This window comes from Clavelina lepadiformis, chromosome 8, assembly GCF_947623445.1.
Source record: "Clavelina lepadiformis chromosome 8, kaClaLepa1.1, whole genome shotgun sequence".
NCBI classification, from domain to species: Eukaryota; Metazoa; Chordata; class Ascidiacea; order Aplousobranchia; family Clavelinidae; genus Clavelina; species Clavelina lepadiformis.
Window position 1 is genome coordinate 15,560,149 of NC_135247.1, and position 24,852 is coordinate 15,585,000.

A 24,852-nucleotide genomic window follows, 5' to 3' on the forward strand; every position below is an offset into this window, starting at 1 on the left:
CTAAATTAATTTGCATGTTATTTCATATCGGTTGAAGGATGACGTAAAGGACGACGTTAATTGTAAACAGATTGGATATTTACTGAGGCTATAGACGATGCGTTGCTGATATCTACCAGCTACGATCATCAGAGCAAGACGCTTAAAGTCCATAGATAACCTATAAACACTCATACTGTATACTACATAATGCTGCATTTGGAGAATTTATAGTGAAATCAATTCCTTTTAGGTAATATCATGCCACACCTATATGTTACGATTAGTCTGAATAGGAAAAAAATTTACGTTATGTTGCCAATGTTACATTTCTTTTTTCTTTTTCTTGCTTGGAGTAAAATTCGTGTTAAATGTTAAACACAATGTTAAATTACTTAACCATTCCTGTATTCCATGAGCTACCAATAAACTTTAAGCTACCAGGTGTCTATGCGCCAATTGCATGCTATTGGAGAGAGGTAATTTTGTTCCCGATTCCAATGGATGTGACCATCATTAAAATCAAACATTTAGTTTCGTCACAAGATTTAAAAATTTGCTTAAGTTTATCTAGTATTGTTGGTTACAGTGATCAATCTACAAGCTATGTCGGATGCATTTTTTTGTTGATGGACAAAAGTAACCCAATGCTTTCAAAAACACTTGCACTTAAGTGTATCGCTACGGGAGTATCCCCACAACAGTTACTAGTGTAGCATATCAAACCAGGTTAATAATATAAAGTATTCATTTAATCTCATCCAGTCATTTTGTGAGTTGAAAATGGCTGAGTTAAACAGGGTGTATTTGATACGAAACGATTTGTGTTAAAATGCTCTTGGCACTTTGGGGACCAGCTGCCTATGGCAACAAAGCTTAAAAACTATATTACAAATAAAAAATTCCGGAAATCCAAAAAAAATCCAGGAGTGGACGCTGATAACGGAACAACGTAAGACTTGATTCAGTTGCTTAAACAGTTTGATAAAAACCACATACTTTTATAGCATCTGTTAAAAAATGCTATACGTACGCAGTTAAAATCGCCTTATGCATGATATGAATCATTCTTAAGGCTTATTGAATTTCTGATCATAGTCAATGCTTCCGCGTCAATTGATTACTTCCGTCTACATAGACTAGTTGTAACGACACTGAATACAGGCACCGTATGTTGTTGTGGATCTATATAAATAAAATTTTGTGCTTCCATTCATCCAATGTTGTATGATATCAAGTAGTCTATAGATTCTGCTTCGTATGTAGAGCGTGGGTTATTTCCACAGTAAGAAATAAATATGTCATGTAGTGAAGAAGAAATTAACTTAGCAAATCAGCTGAAGTTGCTGTGTACTAAAGTGGGAAAGTTCTATAAAGAAGGCGAGGACATTCTTGACAAGTCAGCATCGATTTTCAACAACTTGGCTTGTCTGTATGAAAACAACGCTGAAAATAAAAGAGATTTGATTAAAGCTGCTGCCTTGTTTAATGCAGCAATTGTCCGACAGCCCCAAATAATAACATTCCAAAAAAATCTCAAAACACTTTGTCGGAACATTTTGCGAGTCGCGGAAGCTTTAAAGTTGGAGGCAAACTTGATCGAAATATCCCAGCAGTTAAAAGAAAAAATCGAAACGATGAGAAAAAACGCTGATAAACGCCTTCAATCCCACATCACGGATATCCCCAATGCGGAAGAAATTATGACCAATTTACACTTTTACGTGACGAATGAGAAAATGTTTAACTTGGAGCAAGTGGAGATTCGGCAAATGCAAGATCTACAAATGGAAATCTCCCAAGACTACACTGACTTGATGGTGTTTGTTGCTAAAAAATGTGAAGAGATTATGGGAAATCCCCCGTGTCGATACTGTGTGGCTGGGATGGGTTCGTTGGCTCGCAAAGAAATCACTCCTTACTCGGATTTCGAACACGTCATCATTTTAGAGGAGGGCGTTCAAAATCAACAGAATTATGAAAAAACTTTGGAATATTTCCGCTGGTTGTCTGTTGTTTTCCAAATCATCATCATAAACTTGGGTGAGACAATTATTCCTGCTGTTGCCATTCCGTCGTTAAACGACTTTTCAACGCCGGGTGGAAGTTGGTTTCTTGACGTCATTACGAGGCGTGGCATCTCTTTCGATGCTATGATGGAGCACGCTAGTAAATTTCCATTGGGACCTCAAGGAACAGACCGGGCAGGTATCTCAGACAAAGAGTTGATACAGACAGCAAGCAATATGGCAAAATACGCTAAACCTAGATCTAGCGACAATACAGCAATATACAGCATGGCAGACATCATCACAAAAGTGTGTTTCGTGTTTGGTTGCGAGCAAGTTTTTAACGATTTTAGCACACAACTACGACAACTTTTAAGAAATGAAAACAAAGTAAGGAAAGAGTTCTTAGAACGACAGACAAAAGAAGATTTAAGAAAATTCAATATCGTGAACAACCTTATGGATCTCTTCGGCGCCGAACAGGCGAACATTAAACATATATTCTACAGGAGTTTAACACTTTTCATTTCAGCGCTGGGAATTAAGGAATCAATTGAAGATTACTCCTGCTTTGACATAATAAAGACCCTCAGAGCCAGAAACCTTCTATCTGAGAAGACAGAGCATCGGTTACTATTTGCTGCATCGGTAGCTTGTCGAGTCCGACTAGGCGAGTACGTCTCTACCAACAGACAAAATGACTACGTGGCTTGTGGTCAACGTTACTACAACATCAGTGACAACCAGCTTCTGTTAAAATTGTGCAAGAAAATCGGAGAGAGAAGACTGCTGGAATACTTGACCACTACTTATGGACTGCAACAAGCTATGATGAGTTCAAATCCCTTTGCAAATATTGATAGAGCCTTGATTCCGACTCTTCTGGTCCAGTTCAAAGTCTTACGATTCTTGAACTTTTATAATCACCTGCTCAGACTCTGGTCTGATTATAATGCTAACCCTTCCCGTCAAGTTCAGGAGAAAGATGAGATGTGGATGAGAATGTACGTCATAGGTGCGCACAGAAGAAATAGAAAGTATCAGGCCGCGCTCGACGAGATCTCCTGGTTTGATTCTAAAAAAGTCGAAGACCCTTTGCTTGAAGGCAATCTAATCACAACCAAGATCAATTGTTTTTATAACATAGGGCGGAAGGAAGAAGCATTTGTTAGTTCTCAACATGCAGAAGCCGTTCTGAAGAACACGAACATTGCAGGAGAGGAAAAACTTGATCTTCTTTGTCACGGTATTAGCTTTCTCGGGATCTGTAAAAGCGAAATCTTAGAAGATTACGAGGGGGCTCTGACAAAGTTTGAAGAGGAGTTGAGTTACCTCGATCAGACTTACGTGGTTTCTAAAATATCGAGAAAGGTGGTGTGTCTTTACAACATCTCAACTTGCTTGCTAGGTTTGAAGCAATATGATGTCGCTCAGCAGAAAGCGACGGAAGCTTTGGATTCAGTAGCAGGTCTCAATGGACCTGTCAACATCATATGTTCATGTCTTCGTGTTTTGGGGATTTGTAGCCAGAAGCAGGGGAACTTTTCTGAAGCACTAACATATTTTACTCGTGAACGGAAAGAGAGAAATTTGTGTTTACGACAGGAAATCTCAATGTCAAGAGATGAGGAAAAAGAACGGGTTGAAGAAGAAGAGGAGCTCCGTCGTATCATAAAAGAAACTGAGTTGCACATTCTCCATGAGAATTCAGTGTGCCGAACGGAGGATATAAAACTAAAGCACAAAAACGTGAGAGCCTGTGTACTGCAATAAGTCTGATATCATACAGCAGTTGTATGATATAATTTGTATTTGCATGATCTTGCCGTGAAGTCGTAGTTCATGCTAAACAAGCTATTATTTTATCACTTTTGAATTTGTTTTATGTGTTTTTATTTTATTTTAAACCTAGTACTAAACCTAAACGTAGCCAATGTAATTTTACCCGTGCCACCAGAACAGCTTTCTTTTTAACTTAAAAGGACTTGTTTTATTTCAATTTCAAAAGTGTAAGTAGCCCAAATCTGTGCCTGTCGGTGACTCAGAATCAGAATCAGAATAATACCTGTTCACTAAAGTGGCTTTTTTAAAGGAAATATAGTTTGAATTATAAGATTGGGCGTTAAGAAATATAGAAGTAGCCTATTTTTCCCGTATGTACAATAGAATTCAGTTACCGTCGACACTACTCAAGTGTATTTTTATTAACGGCTCTTATTCCTCTTTTCCTACTTTCACCCTAATGCACAAGGTCAGGAAGCAATTGCTTTTTACTTTTGTCTGGTTTGGAGGACATGAGTTGCGTGCGTTTGTGTACATGACGGGCTTGAGAAAAGCTGTGTCTCACTTGTTTATTCGTGCAATAACCTACAAAAGTTGATTATAATCAACTAGCACAATAATTATTGTGCTCGTTTGCTCACCACTTCTCTGCTCCTTATAGGCTATGCTTACTCGACACACAGTCTTCGCCATTTGATAGCAGTTAAATACCGGAAGCCTAGATTTAACCGCCAGCGTTAGACGTTCATGATCTCACGGCGACTCTTTTGCACTCTGCTTTTACATAATAACTTGCATTTTGTTGTATTAACTGTAATGGTGAATTCGAATTCTAATTTAAACAAAGTACAGTAGTAATTTAAATGTCCACCTTTTTAGTAAGATTATCCTTGTGTAAGATGTATTTAGCATGCATTTCTGTTTAGGGCAAAAAATTGAAAAATTATAGCTTACAGAAAAACTCAAATTTTGCTTATTGCAGCTATTGTTTTCACTATAAAGAATTATATTGTTTGAATGTGCGCCAGGTGCATAGCCAGTTGCAAGGTCGCCTTGAATCGCAAGCAACGATGCGAAAAAAGAAATATGTCTGTTCGTATCGTTTATTTTGGATTTGTTATTGCTTAATGTTCTGGTGAAACTGCTTGCGAATGAGTTAACGTGAGATAATTGCGTTCAGTGTGCAGACAAAATTGCTCGTCGTTGCTATAGAAGCTTCCGCAGCCCGTAAGTAGTCGCAAATGAGTTTTATCATACGAATTGTATCCAGTGTGCAGACACCTTCAAAATCCCATGTTTACAATGAGATTGTAGCTGTTGTGCGAAACTGTTTTTCACGGTTTTTACTGAAAGATGCTAGTTAAGCTGCTAAAATGTTGTCTTTCTCTGTCAAAAATGGCCATCATATACGGGTGGCACCTCCCCATGTGCTACATGATTTTTCGTCTCCGCCATTGACAAAAATAAATTAATGAACGTTGCACCACTGCTTCGCGGTTGACCGTTTGTAAGTGTTATGAAAACTGTGCGCACCCTTACCAAACTCTGCAACCTGATCAGCTGACATATGCGGGACAATAGTAGGCTACCGGTAGTTGTAATATTTATTGTCGAATTCGTCTCAGAAAGCTGCTTGTGGGCAAACCGTAGTCACGTGATCTTTAGAATGCTTTGTTTTTATCGTAAATGAAGCGGTTACTTATTTCAGGAGACAAGTAATTTATTCCAGTGCAGGTCTAGGTTAGGCTTAAACCTTAATCCTGGAAGGAGATGAAATACTGATAGCTTGTAGTTTGTAGGGTTTTCTTTTTCGAATTATATCAAACTATTTGTAGTAATTTTGAGAATTTTTGTTAATTATGAGTAGCTTAGCAGCCTATAGTATTAGCAGTATTAGCAGCCTAAAGTATAGAAAAGGAACGTAAAATAAAGTTGGTTTTTAAGTGATTCGTGATCAATTTGAATTACTGGTGGTGCCGTCTCGGTACCTGAACTAAGTCAAATGCTTTCACTATGGACTTTGCTAAAAATTTTGTCTGTTCAGGGCTGCGTGGTGTTAACCACAGCCAATTGTTAATAACTTTTTTGTTACAGTATTTAAGTGATGGTATTAGTCTATAGTATTTAAGTGTTGAGGTTAATCTGAGGATAAAGTTTTTTAAACTCGGCCATGATTTCTAACCCTCGAACCCTGCGGTTACGGAGTTGTTTTTTGTGCATTTTCCAATATACACAGTTACACACACATTTTTTATTTGTTCTAAAGTTTTAAAACTGTTCAACAGTCCTATACCTATAGTAGTCCATGGCGAACAGGAACACTAGATCAAAAGAATTGAGAATTGAAAGAATTGAGCCTGAAATGCACGACATCATACCAAAATTTGTATCTTAGCCTGCACGAATTCTTTTGGAAAGATGGCCAACTTTCCAGTTGCAGACACAGCGGATTCCTCGATAATTAAAAAATATTCACAAATGTTCTGTTTATGGGAAAGCTGTTGTACACTTACATCATATGTATTCAAAAGATTTTATTCTATTTTCGAGAACAATTAGATGTGTGCACTGATAAAAATGAAGCACGTGCTTTAACCGTCACAATTAGATGTGTTGGATATAGTTAGGGTAGTGCCCTTTGAGTATGGTTACAAGTGCACTTTCCTACTGGACTGGCAGAATGACCTTGAAAATGCAGATTTTTAAAATCAGGTTTTAGATTTTATAAACCTAAATTTTAAACTGTGAATCTAATTTTATTTCGACACTAATTGCGGTTTAAATTGTAAAATATTTGCAGGCAGTAACTAGCAACTACATTTTAAATCCAAACAAAAGGTGACATGAGACTAAAGCTTAATGTACCAAAAGCAAAAGGCCATTCTGATGTGGCCACTTGTGTAATTTGGTCATCAGCGGATTCTGTTCTCTCGTGTGGAGATGACCATACTATTTTAAAATGGGATCTTCTAACCGGTGAGAGCAGTCTTGCATGCAAACTTGGATCTGATGTGTATCCTACACACGTTTCCCAAGTGCCTGGTCAGTCAAAAGGTGGGAGAAATTCCTCAAATCTTTTTGCGGTGACAAGTTCTGATGGCAAGTTTCATTTCTTTTCTGATGGCGGCCGTGTCGAGAAGAGTGTTGAAGCTCACACTGGTGCAGTGTTGTGTGGAAAGTGGAGTTATGATGGGAGTGCTTATATTACTGCTGGTGAAGACGGTCAAATCAAAATTTGGTCACGTTCTGGTATGCTTCGATCCACTTTAAGTCAACTCTCATGCTGCATCTACTCAGTTGCTTGGAGTCCAGAATCGGACCAGGTCTTGTATACGTATGGTAAAGAACTGGTTATAAAACCACTGCAACCATCTGGCAAGCTTGTTAAATGGAAAGCTCATGATGGGATTGTGCTAAACACTGACTGGAACCCTGTCAATAATTTGATCTTGTCTGGAGGAGAAGATTGCAAGTATAAAATATGGGATAGCTATGGTAGACTTTTGTTCTCTAGCACCGCTCAGGATTACCCGATAACCTCCATTGCATGGTCACCAAGCGGAGAATTGTTTGCTGTTGGTTCATTTAATTCCATTCGACTTTGTGATAAGGCAGGCTGGTGTCATAGCTTGGAAAAGTCATCGACAGGCAGCATGGCGAATATTGCTTGGAGCAATGACAGCACACAAGTGGCAACAGCTTGCTCTGATGGAAATGTAATGTTTGCACATTGTGTAGAAAAGCACCTGGAATGGTGTGAGTATGAAGTCACCCTTGTGAGCAGGAAGAGCGTGGAAGTACATAATGTGGTAAATGATGCCCATGAGGCTTTGGAATTAAAAGATAGAGTAATAAAGTTGTCACTTGCCTTTAATTATCTGATTGTTATCACATCTTCACAATGCCACATATACAGCACCGACAACTTCAATACACCGTCAATTTTTGAGCTGAGACAAGGCAATGTATCTTTTATCATGCAAGCAGAAAAGCATTTCTTGCTGGCCGATTCTTCTGGCATTCATGTCTATAGTTATGATGGTCGTCATCTTTGCAACCCGAAAATACCAAGTTCATCAAATACTTTAGTTTTGAACTCTCGCACTTTGGCACTCAGCCCAGATGTCTTGGCAGTGAAGGACAATAAAGATGATTGTGCTGTTTTACTCTTTGATGCATTGTCTGGAAAGCCCTTAGGTGATGGTAGACCAGTTGTGCACAAACTGGAGATAATTGAAGTACACCTTAGTCAATGTGGGTCACTATCGGATCGCTTTTTGACACTGGTAGACAAGAACCACGATGTCTATCTAGCATCTGTACAAAAGCAAGGTGGTAATTACAGCTTAGCCAAATTGACATCTATGGTCCAGTCATTATCTTGGAATACAACAGTGAATATGCTTTGTGGTCTTAGTGATTCAAATCTCACAATCTGGTTCTATCCTCCTGCTTTGTTCGTAGATCAGAGTATTTTACCATCCACTCAGTTCCAAAGAGAATATCCCGAGCTTGGAAAGTATGCTGAGATCTCTTTTTACCATGAAAACACAGTTTCAGTTTATCGTGAGGATGGATCATTGATTTCGTTGGCAGTTACACCATACCCAGCTGTTCTTCATCGCTTGGTTAGTGCTGGAAAATGGCATGAAGCTGTTCGTCTTTGTCGTTTTGCGAAAGATGGTGCTCTGTGGGGAAGCCTTGCAGCGATGTCGCTTAAGGATCGAGATCTAAACACAGCTGAGATTGCATATGCTGCAATAGAGGAGGCAGATAAAGTGGAATGCATCAACGAAATCAAGAACATCGGATCGAAAGAAGTCAAGGGTGCCGAGATGGCATTGTTCTGTGGTAATTCATTAGAACCTGAGGCATCTCTTTTACACAGTGGCATGATCTACCGAGCTATTCAGCTAAATATTGATCTCTTCAGATGGGAAAGGGCTCTTGACTTGGCAGTAAAACATAAAACCCATGTTGACACAGTCCTGTGGTTTAGGCAGATACATCTCCAGAGATTACATCGATCTGAGACCAATAGTAAATTTAAGAAGTATTCGCAAGGCGTTAATTTGAACTGGGAAAATATTCAAGCGAAAATAGACCATGATTTAGCGGCTTAGTGGTTGTCATTTGTGAAAGCACTGCAGTTGCTCATAGGTCCGATGTTTTGTTAAGTACTATTTTCTTTATCTTAGATTTTATATTATGTTAATTGCTTGATGTGTACTCCAACGTTTCTGTGTATTTTCCATTGTCTTTTTAGTAAGGTTTTATCTGTCTAATAAAGCTTATGTATTTTTGTACAGATGTTTAGTTTTTAATAAATGATGCCCTAAAAAGTTATGTATTGTTTGAAATAGGATATACTTCGCCTAACAGAAGTTTATAAAATATGACATCAGTAACTCGAATGGACTCTTTCTGACGTGCTGTCAGATAGCTGGAGCTCTAATTTTGCATCAAGGTGTGAGCAATGGCTAAATTGTACACAGGACTCACCTAAACGAGGCACCAGAATCAAATAACCCGGTCACAAGGTATAACACTTTAAAAACAGTCAATCAACAGCAGGCTATGCCTTTAAAATGAACAACTATGTATGAAAAAGTGTAACCCATACGAAATTGCTTTAACTAATGCATTTAGATAGGCCTACAATTGTGAATCAAAACGTTATACGCAATTAACGGCTAAAAACGATGGGGGCTGCCTTAATTACAAGCCAGTCACAACCGTGAACATACACAAAAACAACGTTCTGTATTATAAACTATCGTAATAGTAATAATTATCCAGTCCATAAATTTTTCACCTCTAGATGGCGTTAATGTTCCACTTTTATTTCCAAGAGAAAATAACATTAGGTTTAGAGACGTAAATGCTATTATAATTTTTGCAGTTTTATCAATAACAATAAGGAAAACTTTCGGGTTTTCTATGACATTGTAATTTATAGAGTGTTAAAATATGATCTGGCAACCGTCCACAGAAATGGAGTTGACAACAAGAAATATCCTTAACGCTTACAGCTTACCTAATCCTAAATGCTACATTGGTTAAAGAACGGTTTTGCGCTACAGCTACTATTCCGATAATAATTTAATTAACCAAACGTTTTGCTTTCAATTATATTATAAACAGCAAATGTCAAAAAAGTTGAAAAAACACGAAAGCTTTGAAACGTAGATAGAAAGTTGCCCTTATTTTATCCATTATAAGTTATTATTACCGCATAATTTCTTTTAAATGTGCTCGTCGACCTTTACGTTGACATTAGCAAAAATATGTTAACCTTCTTGTATAGGTTGCCATTGTAGGCTAAATATAGGAGTCTTTGAAACATGAAGCTGATGAAAACTATTTTGATTAAGCCTTAACTTTAAAGTTTTTGAAGTTGTTCAAGATACGTTGGAGAACTTTTGCAGAATTAACAGGTTTGTCAAAGGGTTAAGAAATAATATACAGCATCACGACACAAAATAAATTGTGTTGTTTACAGTTAAAGTATACTTGCGGTTTTGCTCTTTATAAAACTCGTGTAACTACATGTAAGTCTACAACATCCGCAAAATTGTTTGGTTGGGGGACCTTCAGGTGAATTGCCATTCTTCGAATACCAAGTGTCGCAATTTGGCGAATAACTGAGTTGAGTGGTGACGCACGACTACAAATTTGGTTACCGTGACGTTTTTAAAATTGCCGTAGAAAAGAGAAAAGCCTTCGGTAAGCCAGAATGTTTATAAACAACGTGACGTGAGCTAAAGCGTGTGGGTAAACAATCAACAGCACGCGGCTAGAAATTCCAGTGATGAGGTTTCTTTGCCTTTTAACGCAAAAGAAACATAAATGTCGTGTTGTAGTTTTCTGCGACAGACCTTATCTCATCGAACTTGTATGGCGGTTTGTTAATCTTGATAAGCAAAAACACTTCAGTCGTTGGCCAACCTCAACGTTTTATTTCACACGTGCTGCCCTTGCCTCAATTGCCTGTCACAGATGTTCAAATCTCTCACATGTGGTACATTCAGGGCCGCAATGTGAGTCCGGGCCAGAACGTAAAGTTGGGCCCCCGCAAAAATTATAGGTAAGCTCGCATTTCTTGAATACATAATTCCTCAACGGCCAGTTGCCGCCACTGAAAATTTACACACTACACAGATTTTAATCGGCACATTTATTCCAGCACAAATAAAGATCTGACAAAAAAGCAAGATTAAACTTCTTCTTATAATAGCTTACTGTAAATGTTTGACAAAATTTTGTTTAAAGATCGTTTTTATAACACTTGACGTTAATTTAATTTGACGTAAATAAAAACATTTTGATTAAAAAAGAATGTTAGTTTTTAGCTTCAATTGTAATGACTTCACTGACTGTATACATGAAGTCGTACTGGTTCGCGGCTACATACAGTAGTCACACTTCTCCCACTCCTGTGTTAAAGCCTGTGTTCTCTGTACGTCGAAAAATGAGAAATTATTGGTAAACCAGAACGCACCATAAGGAGCACCATCCCCGGTATCTTGCCCACATGGGTACAAACTGCAAACATATTCTTAGCCTAAGGCGCTGCTAGAAAAAAATCAATAATGACGCAAAAACAATCATAATTTTTTCACAAAATACTTTTTAACTTTTGCGTTATTATTACATACTTTCTTCATAAAGGTGTGACAATGAATGTGATTTGCAAATATATTTTCCCATGAAAAGTCGTAGGACCCGGCTAATTGACCCGCTTGAACCGGCGTGAAGCTAGTTCCCGGTTCCCTGGTTACTTATTCGAAGTTCAAATGGGTCACCCATAAAATCAATTGTTGCCTGTTGTAAAATTCTTAATTTAAAATAAAATCATAAAAATTCAAGTACAGTGGAACAAATTTTTATCGCCTTGTTTATCAATTAAAAAAATAAAAAAAGATAAAAATATTTATAAAAAATTAAGTTAAACGCAATAAATTGAAATTAATGTACATCAATTAATCTACATTTACAGGCAGAATATCTATAACTTTGATACCGATGCAGTTTGTTCAGCGTTAATTGAAAGCTCTGGATAAAACAGAGAGAACACTGAAAAGGTTAAGAAGAGTATTTCAGAAGCAAATCATTGTATAAATTGCCAAGAGAATTTTTATTGCGTATTTCATGTCATCTGGGACAAAAATGAAATGAAATAAAGTTGTGCACATAAGTTATGGAGAATGTTATCGCCATTCGTACTGCATATACTGAATTGTGCTTCTCAAGGGATGCTTTTTATAGTTTAGATCGGGTTGTCCAATACGTCAATAGCAAAGGTACTTCAAGTCGATTGCACACCACAAAATAGAGTTTGAATAATTATTTTTCGCATTTTTCTATTTATTGTATATACAAAGAGGCTGTTCCACTTTTCTCAAGTCAAATGCTTTGAATGTATAATGCGTAAAATACTTAGAGGTAGCTATACATTTAGCGAATGGTATGCAACAGCTTTTTTATGGGTCTATACTCTATACCATTTAACGTGGCAGTTTTGAATATAGACCGAGACGTTTGGGAACCCCTGCTGCTGTTTAGATTATTCTCAAAACAACCATAAAATGCCCAAGTTATCAGTTGGTTAATATGGAAAAAACAGTTTTAAAAATTTGTTAGGAATTTTATTTTTTATGTTTAGTATGTTGGCGTGCAACGCTATACAGTAAAAGCTCTTTTATATTTTTCTATTCCTTTCAAAAATTTTATTTATAGTTGCGGAATATTCAGACTACGATTGTACGATTTAATAGCGCAGGTCACTTAAAAATCCCTTCATCAGCTCTCTGTGTAAAGTCAACCTGCAACTTTATCAAGTAAAATTGAAACGAGGACGTGATAAACTTTATGCTGTCGATCCCTGAATAGGATGAAAGTTATCATATATTTGCTCCTCCATAACACTCCTTCCTTTGAAGATAAGAAGCGTTTGTTGTACAGTGATTTAAAAGCCGGAAGGAGCTCCAGTAACTTAATTAATAGACTCCCACACGAAATTCTGTACATCACTGTTTGTCCTTTGCAGATAAGTTATCGTAATCAAATATTTATAAGGTCTAAAATACAAAAGAAGAGTTGTCGTTGGATTAAGTAACATTTTGCAAGACAAAAGACAAAGATGTCGTTTCGGCTTTAATGTTTTTCCTGTGCAAACTTTGCCGAGAGGAGGAAACAATGCTACGCTCTTATTCATTGTGGCAAAAAATGAAAAATGGCTGTTACTGAATGACACGGCTATCTGGAAAAATGTAAAAAAATATGTTTAAAAAGAAATTGAGCAGTATCGTGGTCGAGGTTTTATTTGGTAGAAGAGAATGGTGACAATGTGGTGCCATTGGTTGCGATAAGCATTTCTGAAATAGCTTAATGTTATTGTAAAGGTATCTTCTCGTCCGTAACAGTGTATACAGCAACTATTTTTGACGCAGGTGCGATACCGGTGATGCGTAAAATGCCTGAATGAATGTTCAATTCCATTTTGTCCACACCACAAACAAACCTGGTCATTCGTGGCCAATTCATGTCTAAAAATGAACATACAAGAGCCAACTTTATGGCCAAAAATAAAACAACAACGTTGTCATAAAACAGACTTATGGCAAGCTTACAACCAGCTTAAGGAATAATGGTAACCTAAGCGTTTCATTGGTTTTGTTGTGTTTTACATCGCTGCATATTCTGCAGTAAACAGATACTGGCGCAGGTCTGGAATCTTTATTGTTTCGACAATGGGAAAGGTATATACGGGCCCGTTTTTAAGAACCGTGTTGATGCAATTTATTCAACACGACATACAACCTTAGGAATTTATGAAGCCAGTTTCATAGCAAAAATGCTTTTCGTTATATAGTTTTTATGCCGTTTTTCATGTTTGGTCAACGGTATAAGTTACATCAGAGGCAAAACATGGTTGCATGATATTGCATCCTCATAGAGTCATAGACTATTACCACGGGTATAACGGGCCATTAGGTAGTCAGAGTGCTCTAAAATTACTGTGTTCAAGTCAAATACGAAAGCATTTGCACATTATCGATCATTTTGATGGAAAATAGATTTGCAAACATTTAAACTGGTAATTTCCAAGGTTTGAAAATTTCCATGAAAGGAAAGGTTCCAATCAATTGTTAACTGTTTTATTCAATTCGGCCTGAAAGTATATTTGGGCATATTTTTCATCTTTCACATATCATTTTTATGATGCTTTGAAAAAGGTGTGTTTCAAAATGTCTGTCAAAACAGTCAATATTATTCAAAAGTTTATGACATGACCTTTGTAGAGGTTGTCAGAAGGAAATGTTAAGTGTTGGGCTAGGTCCTGTATAGAGATCATCTATCATGAAGCTGCCAACAGAATATGAGGTAATTGTTAAGTCGTTTTGACACAGAAAACACCACTTCAAGTACCCTTGTTATTTTCAAACGATCATTGCCCTTTCCTTGCAAAAGCACGAACAAAGAAAAATCGCTATGTAGGTTCTACAAATTGTATAGCTGCTGAGCTCTATGTCTGCTGGCAGCACCTGAATGGTGTCAATAACACGTTGTATTTAAAAAAAAACAAAAAACAATTTAAAACACAAATTTAACTAGAAATAAAAAGTAACATTGAGTTTGCGAAAAAATGTTTGCAATAAAGACAGAAAAAGAAGTGCGTTTTATACTCTCGACCACTGCGACGAGCCGAAGACAATGCAATACAAAGTTACTATTGTTGGAACCAGCGGCGTTGTAATAATTCATATATCATTTTCGTTTGAAAGCATCAGGTCCACCGGCCGTGAACATCTTTTAAAAGTTGTGCTCCGTCGAAACTTGTAATGGAAGTTGGTGGATTCAAAAGCGGGCGACAAACTCATTCTCTCATTTCTCAACCTTCTAAATACAGTTCTCATTTTAGCGTGTATTGTTGTGTCAGTAACAACGAACAAGCAGTTCCACCACGTGACTCCTGAGCACGAGAGTTCATCAATTACTTCTAGATTCCGTCTTGAACGGGCACCTGTCCTTGCTTGCTATGTCATGTATCCAACAAGATGTTTGTGACTTGGTTGTGGCAATTACGACGTGGTTGTGCTGAGCCGACGACCATCATTACGAATTTCTCCTTTTGAGTCGTCAACCGATGTTAAGTAACGCACTTGTCGTCCAGAATCCCAAGAGTAAATGTGGCGGTCGCGTGGGTTGTAATCAATCATGGTATTAAACCTGGCGTCAAAGAGATATGTTTAAGTCGAACTTTTCTGCGACTTAGCTGCTACGTTTTTATCAACCGCAGGGACAGCTTTACAGAAAAATACCACACTAACACAAATTGCTTCCTTTTATCTGAAACATTAGATACCGCTTCGAAATCGTGAAGACGGCGAACAAAAAGATAAGCCAATAGTAAAAAGTGTACCTTTAAAATGGGCACAAGATACCATATTTTCTAAAACATTTTACCGATAAAAATTGGCAAATGGAATGTCCATTTTCGTTCGATTTTTCGTATTGAAATCAAAGCTGTAATTGATTCTCGCGTTTTCGGCAGAATACGAACTGACCGTATATAGCACTTCACATATTATGAAGGCATTAGCAACTTTCACTTTCTGCAACCGAAAGAAAAACAAATTAGGTTAAACAATGTTTTCGATTTTGAGATACAATAGTTAATAAGTTATATCTACTGTACATCTTTACTCACAATAATCGCATTTGATTAAAACAGTGAGAAATATACTATATGTTACAGTAGTTATTCAAAATCGACTATTGGCAAAAAAGCGACATTTTAGCTTGAATTAAGTTTTTGGGATTGCAGAAAATATTTGGTTTTAATGAAACGCTGACATCCGCACCCTAAACATAATGTAAACAATATAAGCCACCTCACTAGTAGCATCAAAGCCCTAAAATCTGGAAAGGAGCTTAGGGAAGGGTAGCTGTAAACCACGTTATCGTTGAACTGTCACTTACAGGGATGGTGGTTCGTATTGTTTTGATAATCCGGAGTGTAACAGGGTTGATCTTTGACACTAGGATGTTCCCTCTGTTTTGACGGGTGCTGGAAAAAGAACAGAGAAGGTCGGTAGCAACAGACAAGAATTTACCCTGGAACACCACAGAACTGTAAAAGCCCGGTCTAACATAACTCTTTAACATATTAACAACTTAAGATACGTGTGTCTGTAACTTTGATGGTATTAAATTTTATCGGAAACAATTGAAAAAGAGGTGAAAGACGAGATGATATTAACCTATATATAACCCAAAGCCCCGTTTCATCAACGGCGAAATCAATGTCGGTGTAGCCTCCCCAGGAATAAGCAAACATGCCGTGAAAACCTGCACGTCTGAGGGCCCGTTCTTTTGGAGCTTTGTTGGATCCTATTACGTATCTGTTAAACGACAAAAATGTGAGAAAACCTATAGCTTTTAGGTTCCCAAGTACAACTGATTTAAACGTAATACGTAAGTAATCTGTAGGTAATATTCCAAAGTTATACAAATATTGTTTGGCGTTTCCCGTACATGAAGTGCCACTTGTGGAAACTCAGAAATCCGAGAACCGTAACTTAGACGGAAGCTAGGTTCATACCAAGAAGGAAGATTTAATTTGTTTTGAATTTACCTGACAATTTTCCTCGAGTTTCGACGCTGGTAATAGAGGCTCCCATTGTAGACAACCGCTCCGTTGCTCTCGATGGGAACCGGAAGATCATAGCGGGCTTCTGGGCTGTATGATTGGAAGTTGCTCATGTTGTAGTACTGCATCAGCTAAGGTCACATAAGGTTCTGATCAGTTTTGTGAAAAAGGCAAGTGTTTATGACGCTATATTCCAAGTAGGTGGTCTGAAGTTATCATAAGCCTCAAGGATTTTGAAAACAAAAGCGCGCGTTTAATACCAAGGACTAGACACCTGCTGCGAAAGTGATTAAAATAGGCCCACACTCCAACATTTATAAAAGAACGCGCAATTAAACACTTGAAACACGTGCAGTCGATGAAGCACTCGAAACCAATGGAAACCATATCTTCGATGAAAAACAGCCTCATCTTACTTACTCGTCCTTACAACTATAGACCAAGAGTTAAACACAACGCGAAATGTTTATCTAAAATTTGTGTAGGATTTATGGAAGTATTGGTGGAGTTTTTTATACTTTTCTTATTTTCTTTCCGATGATGATGATTGCCCAGATCCTATGGCTTCCCGGAGGTGCCAGCGGATCTCGCATCCATACTCCAACCTTCCTCAGAATGGTTCGTTTTGATTCGCGAACAGTTTCCGGTTGTCCAACAGAGATTAGACGACCGCAATCTAAATACAAACCCCACTGAAAGTTAACGGGAAAGCGTTGGCGGTTTTACATTTTTTACTGAATCTAAATTGCGATTAACGGTTTTCTGTAGAAAACAAGCTTTAAAAGTAGTCAAATTAAGCTTCTCTCTTGTCAAATTACTTGTTGCGTGAGCCAAAAGAAAACCACATTTTACAAACTGTCATGTAAGCGTCATGGAAAAAGCTGTCATGACACTGCTGAAACGAAGTGTTATGGGTGATGCAATAAAATGATCCTATGAAGACAGCACGTAGCCATGCAAGCTATCTATCTATTATCAACCCGCGGTTCAGCAGCTTGAAATGGCGTGCCTGTACAGTACTTTACTTTTTAGGTTTTTTAGTTCTCAAGCATTTGTGAACGTATCCTTAAACCTCACTTATAACCGCTAACCCTTGTCCTAAACAATCTCAAACAAAATTTTTGGTTCATTTGCCGACGCTCATGCAATGCAAAGGAAATTTATGGGCAGATATTTTGGTAAAAATAACGACTAACCTAATCTTGCCGACATATAAAATTATCGAATGTATTTAGCATTCAATTTATTGTACGAGTTTTTGTTCTATCATTTCTATATAGTGCTAAACATTTATATTTGTGTTTTGCACACAGCATAACGTTTCAAACATGAATTCAAATTTTAATATCACTTTGGAAAGTGTTTGCGAATCTTTGCCGAGAGTCAAAAACGTGCGAGAAAAATGCTGCTGGTTTCAAAAGGATATAAGTGGATTGGGTTCGGTTTTACGAATCTCTTTTGAAAATGGATTTCACTATGTCTGGTAATTGAGCTATTTGTCTTCGCCGATATGCCACCAACAATTTACGTTTAAAGTCTTTTGCGCAATTGAGCGTTTAACTGGTCCCATTGAGACTGTGGCATTCTTCCGCAGTTTGGTGGAAATGAATGTCGAATTGCTAGACATTAGCAAATGGCCATTCAGTCAGGTAACCACACTTTTACGAGACAAAACTCAAAATTGTGAATGCCGAGAAACCTGATGCCTTTTAATTTGACGGAAGTGACGATTAGAGTGAGCTACGAGTTGGGTGAGAAGATCAAATTAGTTTGAGTTTACGTCCAAACTAGCTTATCTATATTTTAAATAAAATCAATTTGCAGAGAGCAGCAATCAATTTAAAACTTTTTCTGGGACATATATAAACTTCTTCAAAATAAATCATTTTATGTTACAAAGTTTGGGAATTATGGATAGTCGAAGTTTGATGTGCAAAAAAAATCGTAAACACACAAAATAATGGATGACAAAGTGCTTTCCATATAATGGAATGGGCTGACGTATCCTGATGCACAGGAAACATTAGCACCTGAGCCAACAAGTTTATTCCCATGGGCTCGAAATGGGCGGTCTGCTGCTGGTGTAACCGGTGCGGAAGGAAAATTCCAAGTTTTATCTTGTTCCACCAAGTTCCTTTCAACGTATAATTTAGCTTTCTACGTATTGTTGCTTTTCGTGACTTGTTCATGTACAAAGCCGCTAGCCGGTACAGTTATACCAACAGCTTTTTAAAACCTAGCGTTACTAATGGTTTTAAATTTCAAAAGCTTGACGTTTCTTGAAATAATATACGACGAAAGAAAATTCATCAGGTCATCGCTAATTAGATTAAGATTGAGCTTTCCTCTCTTACTCACGGGTATAATTAGGAAAGTTTTCTTCCATTTCGTCTTTCGGGCCTGAGATGACGTCAGCACAGTGCTTTGGCTTCGCTGAAAATACAAAAAGTACTTTAAAGATGCTTTCAATTCGTAAATACTTGAAAACCGGTCGCATGATTCAAATAGATCAATGTTATAATAGTAGGTTAACATAACACCAACTTAGTTTGGGTTAACCCTGCAGAAAGTGCAGAGGGTATCACATCAAAGACTCGATTTAGGCTAATCGTGCCCCACCCACCCACACTTAGTACACCGAAGCTCCCCATACACAATTAACCCTGTTTGACCCTATCTTTAGGGTTTAGCGGGTTGGGGCAGGGTTTGAAAAACAAACATGAACTTGAAATATGATGTATCGGCGGCAAAACCGCAAAATGTATACTCGTAATTATGGCAGGTATACTGCAGGATTTGATATTTTAAAGATGCTTGGGAAAGGTACAGTAAATGCACGCCCATTGGAAAAACGCGATGGTTTACTGCACATGTTTTTGTAAAACTCACTTGTTTTGCATACAGATAAAAGTTTACACTGACGTGTTCAATAATGATATTTCAATCAAAGTGATGCAAAAACACTTTTTCTCGACCGAAAACGTTTCTCTCGTTTTCTATTTGCATCGGTGACCTGTTGAACCAAGTCACGGATTAAGGCATCAGTTGGCACGCAACAGTCGACTTTGTAAAAGGGAACCACTCGAAGCTACAACAACTAAGGACAACTTTATTTTGACTTGGTACTAAGACTGTGAGTTTAAATTCTGATGCGCTTCATTTATGACAACAATTACAAGAGGCAAGAAGATTAAGCAAGACTAACAAGAGGCCCTAGTAACTTCGCCGACTCTATAATGTTAAACGAAGTGACGAAACATTCTTATCTCTGTGTCCAGCTTGATGGATCGTTCAAAAATAATTCAACAGCTACTTAAGGGTCATACCGGCTAAACAAGCTGTGGAATTTCTTTCTGGGATAGAGCTTTTCCAGTAAATCTTCGTTGGGTTGCTCTATTTGTATGCGCTTTTTTATCAATGTAAGTTGCTAGCCTGTATTAATGTTATTCCACCCAACTTGCGGTTTGCAGTTTCAAATTTGGAAATCTCTCAAAAATAACACAAACTCTTGATGTTATTACGCGCGTATCCAGGCGTTTGCGGTGAACAGCTAACTAATCTATGGCGCGTTACTGGAACGTGACGATTGGCAGCCTGGGAAAGCTGTGCACTTATCCAGAATCTAACATTGCCATAAGAATTTGAGTTGCAGAGCTATAAAGCGTCATGTAAACCAACAGATTACTCCAATACTATAATTAAAAAGTTAATGAGAAAGTAATTTCCCTTCGTGACATGCTATTTGTCGAGCAAACACCGCTAAAGCCGGCAACCAGAAGCAGTAGCTTTGCAAACAACAGATTAATGACATAATATTTGCAAGCTAAGAAAAGCTTTGAAAATGGTATGAAGTAAAAAGACGGGAAATTTATTCTTTAAGAGCCTGTTTACTTCACGTTTCTGTTCAAGAATTTTATTTTTCGCCAGGTTACGGTGGTTTACTCGTCAACAGCTCACCGTTGTTGCTTCAGTATTCGTTAGTGTCTCGACTTGTTGTGACAGGCGGGACAGGGAGCTTTCCAAAACTTCACTTACTGGACTGTAAAAAGCTCAAATTATCATAATAAAAGATCCTAGAGACAACGCACTAAATTTCTGCGAAGTGGTATCATGACTATACAGGCAGCTGTCAAAAGTTTGACATCAACGTTTCCTAACCGTCATCATGATAAAAGTAGGTAGTGAAAGGTATTTTAATAAGAGCCATCATGGAAAGCGTTAACTGGCTGTACGTAACAACGCTTGAAATTCTGTATTGCGACGATAAGATGAAGTGGTTAATATCTTGAGCAGTTTGCTTCAAAGTCTTCAATGCTGTTCGCAATAACACTTGAGCAGATTTGAAGCGGGACGATGTTCGAAACATCTTTAGGACTTAGACGCGTAGGAACAAAAGTCCAACACGGCTGGAGTGGAGAAGAAACCCAACCAAGCATCATTTGAGAGACAACATCTAAAACACTTGTCTTCACATCATTCCTTCGTATCAAAACACAAGTGCTTATCCTTGACAATAGCTTGCGTGCGATGGTTTGTTTTCTACTTTTCCAAAGCACAAAAACTCGACGTTGAAACTTCTTTGATAAAATTCACGGTTAACGTCAGCGAAATTAAGCGTTCGCTTTCGAAGTGATATTTGAAAATCTATGTCTCCAATTTCTCCTCAATCTACAACTCTCGACCGCATATTTGTTACACCCCCGTTTCTCATAAGGTTAAATGCAGATGCGGCGATGAGTGCATAATAATTGAAATAAATCTGTAGGAACTTGAAATGGAGAGATATCACTGGAAACCGACGATTACTGAAATCAATTTTCCTCGTATTTGTCGTCGAGGCCAAGCATTAGCAAAGGGGGCGGTTACATTCAATCACGTTTATAGTGCTACGAACTATACTCGACTAATAAACTTACGTGACTTCGTTCGATTTTTTGGTCCGGTCAGTTGACAAAAGCGATACCGCGTGATAAACCGTTCACCACTGAAAGCTAACAGTTACGTTGGATCGGTCGTTTTACAAGCGAACTTGCCGACACTTGAAATTTGCAATCCGGCAGAATTTATTTACATTTCCGATCTAATAAAAAATTAAATCCGTGGAAAACCGTGCAATATAAACGTCATATTTATATAAAAACTTCTCAATTTTTATGTTGGTAGGATATTTTGAATAACAAAGCTTATCACCAGCGCACGGGCAAATATTTAAGTTGTCCCTTTAACTAATGTAAACGACAATACCGCGCAAACTTTGCTGAGTTAATCGTGGCAGAAAAGGCCGGACAATAAGCTGAAAATCTCGTTGTTTAAATAAAGGTTTAAACGACTCGCTGCCTTTTTTAAAAAAAATACAAGCTTAATGAAGATGACTTATTCAAACCCCATGCCAATTCCAAGTATATAACTTGGCAATCAATATAAGCTTCAAATTAGCGGAACAAACATTTCTTTCATTACTGCTTGTGTACTTAACTTCAATCAACTTCCATAAATCGGAATAGCGGCAAACAAGCCGAATTAAACAACTGCGGATAGCAATCATACTCTCTCACTTGGGAAACGTTTTGGATCGCAGTCGGGTTGGCAATTACCTGGGTCATATTGTCTTTCGTATAGCTTGTGTGTGGGTGCGATTGCAGCCACTTCACGGATAACTGCTGATGACGTCAGTAAGGTAGGAAAGTAGATAAGAGGACAAACAAGAACAAGGAAGAACGCGAGTGCGAATGCAGTTCATAAAACCCGACAAGTTTGATCAGGCAAACCCTCCCACTTTCGAGTAGCAGAGATAAAAGTGCGGAAGCAGGGCACCAACATGATAATTATACGGAGGTCATGTTTGTGTGGGCGGAGGGGTGAACCTATAAACTCTATGTTGTGTAATCAAGAGTAAGAGCCGAGTGACCTAAATTTCTGCCCTTATCACGACAAAATTTGGTTGTGGTTTAAATTAAAAGCTTGCAGTAACTCAGAACTTTCAATCAGAACCTTACCACCCGTTGGGTTACTTTTTGAAAGGAGAGTTCGTAATTCTCTAATTCTTGTAGTTGCGTTTTGACGAATCTGAAAAACACGCAAACTTTCAGAACAAAGAAAAATATAACCTAACGTCCTTATTAAACCCGTTTATTAACGTTAAATTTTACTGGCTAATTAGCTTTAGTTTTTATGCACTAAATGGTAGGATATAGCTTGCTGGCAAAAAGTAAGAATTTGTTGTTATGGTCCTACTTCATACAAAGTGTAAGTCAGCAGAAACTTAGAGAACGATTGCTGCAAGCTGCGTGAGTCATTCTAACTTGACGCGTGACGAAAAACTAAATCTATACTACTGTACAGGCTGAGACCTAATAAATATTGTGCAAACAAGGCCCTGTACGAAACAAAGCGATCAGTTTGATTAGATGTCAACACAACCCTCCTCTTGCATACTTTAAACAACAAACCCAAACCTGTTGGTTGGCATGGCGCAATAATACGGCGTCGGTCTTTAGTGAAATAATTTCGTTTCCCATTTTTTCATTGGCTAGAGATAGTTTTCCCAATCTCTGCGCTAGTAGTCCGCTGGACTCCTCCAAGTCGGTTTTCTGCAACGTCAACAGGCGATTAGATTCGGCCACGGCTGTATTTTCACGTCTCGCCGTGTCCAGGTCACGCTGGAGGCTCATAACAGTTTCGTGGAGGAGAACGTTGGCTTCTGTCAAGTTGTGGATTCGCATCGTCTGCTGCGATGTCAGCCTTGTAAGATTTCTATTGTCCTCCTCCAATTTCCAACGTATTCTTTCGCTGTCATCGATCTGGATGTCTAAATTGCTCAGCTGGACTTGAAGGTACTCTGACAGATGTTCCAAAGCTTTGGACGCCTCATTGCCTCGAGATGCGGACCCTGTTGTCGGTTCTGGTCGTGTTGGTCGCTGGGTTGGATTACTGCCATGTCCCTCCCGCCGCTGGTAAACCACGGATCGAAACTTACGGATAATACCTTCAGCAAAATCGATCCTTTTGCGTTGGACGGTCATTTGTCCTTGGAGATTCCGGAAAGCGATTTGCATCTCGCTCATCCTGTCCTCCGTATCGACACCGGAGCAATGAGGACTTTGAGGAACGGTGAAGACGTATTGACAAGTTTGTTCGGAAGGGGGAGGGACGCTTTCGGAAAATTGTATTCCTTCCGGCTCGTGCTCCGAAAACGCTTCCAGACCTTGCAGAGGTTCAACGAGAGTTGCTTCCTCGAGAAGGTGGATGTTGACTTCATTATGACGTAACTCTCGAACCAAAGGTTTTAGAACATCATTCAATGAAGTTTCTAGAAATAAAAGATGGGTGATAATAGCCAATTCAAAGCAGGTGTGCATATGCAGCGATCAGCACAATGTATCAACACTTAGCATTGCAATGTTTATACCAAATATACTCGACACAGCAGTCAGAGAAAAGCTTAAAGTATTAAAAAGACATCTTTATTGCCATCTATCATCGTATCAAAAACCTGTACCTGGCATATTGGGAGTTAACTTTTTATGATATTGATTGATGGCTATGTCATTCTCTGATGCTGCTTCGTCATCATCTTGAGCACTAACGAGCAGACACATTTGAAAGAGGATGAGGAAAATGTAGGCAAGTCTATGGCGAGTATGCATCTTTGAGTGAGATCTTAAGAACACTTACACCAGGTACCCTGCTTTCATCAGAAAGGCGTTAATTATAGGCTTAAACAAAAGACAATATATCTACACTGATTACAAGATTAAACAAAGGGCTGCAGGTCAAAAAAGGTTGTTGGATTAAAGTGCGCAAATTTCTTGCAAATCATCAATTTAAAGAGAAAATACTGTGTGAACATTTGGGTATAAATTGCAGTAAAAAGGCTTTTTCGCACGCTACTGTAATGGGGAACAATTTCATGAGAAACTCGATATCGCGGTTTCTGAAAAATGTCAACGCAATTTGCGCGATAAATCGCAGTGAAATGGTCGCGTGACTGATGGGCCAGGCATTTCTCTCACTGTTTCAAACTGGTAACAAAGCAGTTTAATTGAGGAGCAAACATGACGAATGGCGTCGACTTAACATTTTTGAGAAGTATTTCAGTATAACTTTGGTGTAATATTTCAATGTAAGTCGCCCCCAAAGCGACATTAATCTTGCTCGTGGTGCTCTTGTGAAAATTCTCTCAGGAAAATTGCGTTTACTTAGATAACGGTTACGAATGGCTTATCTTCTCCTAGTGTCATTATCTTTTCAAAATTAGTCAGAAAATGTTTCATATTTTCTAATATCAGTTGGAACAGTGGGTAGTTTTTTAATTAACCTGTCGTCGGGGCCCAGACGACAAAACCAATTACAAACAAAGTTGAAATTTACACTTTAGCAGTTGCCAATACGCTACCTATTTGTTTAACGCAGCCCTAAGTGCATGGT

The 24,852-nt window shown here is 38.2% G+C and overlaps 2 protein-coding genes across 3 annotated transcripts; one reads left to right on the plus strand and one right to left on the minus strand.

Annotated features, from left to right (window-relative positions):
- Positions 1–6,547: 6,547 nt before the first annotated feature.
- Positions 6,548–9,112, plus strand: LOC143469066 (intraflagellar transport protein 80 homolog). The gene has a single exon (XM_076966622.1). The coding sequence runs from the start codon at positions 6,614–6,616 to the stop codon at positions 8,891–8,893; it is 2,280 nt and encodes a 759-aa protein (XP_076822737.1). The 5' UTR covers positions 6,548–6,613; the 3' UTR covers positions 8,894–9,112.
- Positions 9,113–14,322: 5,210 nt separating this feature from the next.
- LOC143469330 (myocilin-like) lies at positions 14,323–24,204 on the minus strand. 2 transcript variants are annotated; one of them, XM_076966987.1, is made up of 10 exons: positions 23,924–24,204; positions 22,881–23,734; positions 22,437–22,491; positions 18,784–18,858; positions 16,944–17,101; positions 16,411–16,556; positions 16,037–16,177; positions 15,756–15,843; positions 15,240–15,388; positions 14,323–15,002 (listed from the first exon to the last, which is right to left on the minus strand). In XM_076966987.1, exons 1-10 carry the CDS (start codon positions 24,069–24,071, stop codon positions 14,855–14,857), a joined length of 1,962 nt encoding a protein of 653 aa, XP_076823102.1. In that variant the 5' UTR covers positions 24,072–24,204; the 3' UTR covers positions 14,323–14,854. The 2 variants fall into 2 exon arrangements, with proteins under 2 accessions (XP_076823102.1, XP_076823101.1); XM_076966986.1 differs by having other exon boundaries at positions 22,422–22,491.
- Positions 24,205–24,852: the final 648 nt, after the last annotated feature.

Excerpts from the sequence above, each read along its gene's own strand:
- LOC143469066 (XM_076966622.1), top strand. The coding sequence starts at position 6,614 with ATGAGACTAAAGCTTAATGTACCAAAAGCAAAAGGCCATTCTGATGTG.
- LOC143469330 (XM_076966986.1), bottom strand. The coding sequence starts at position 24,071 with ATGCATACTCGCCATAGACTTGCCTACATTTTCCTCATCCTCTTTCAA. Across the intron at positions 22,492-22,880 it reads TGCGCCATGCCAACCAACAG|ATTCGTCAAAACGCAACTAC; the intron begins GTTTGGGTTTGT and ends CGTGTTTTTCAG. Across the intron at positions 16,557-16,943 it reads TCGGAAAGAAAATAAGAAAA|CTGATGCAGTACTACAACAT; the intron begins GTATAAAAAACT and ends ATGTGACCTTAG.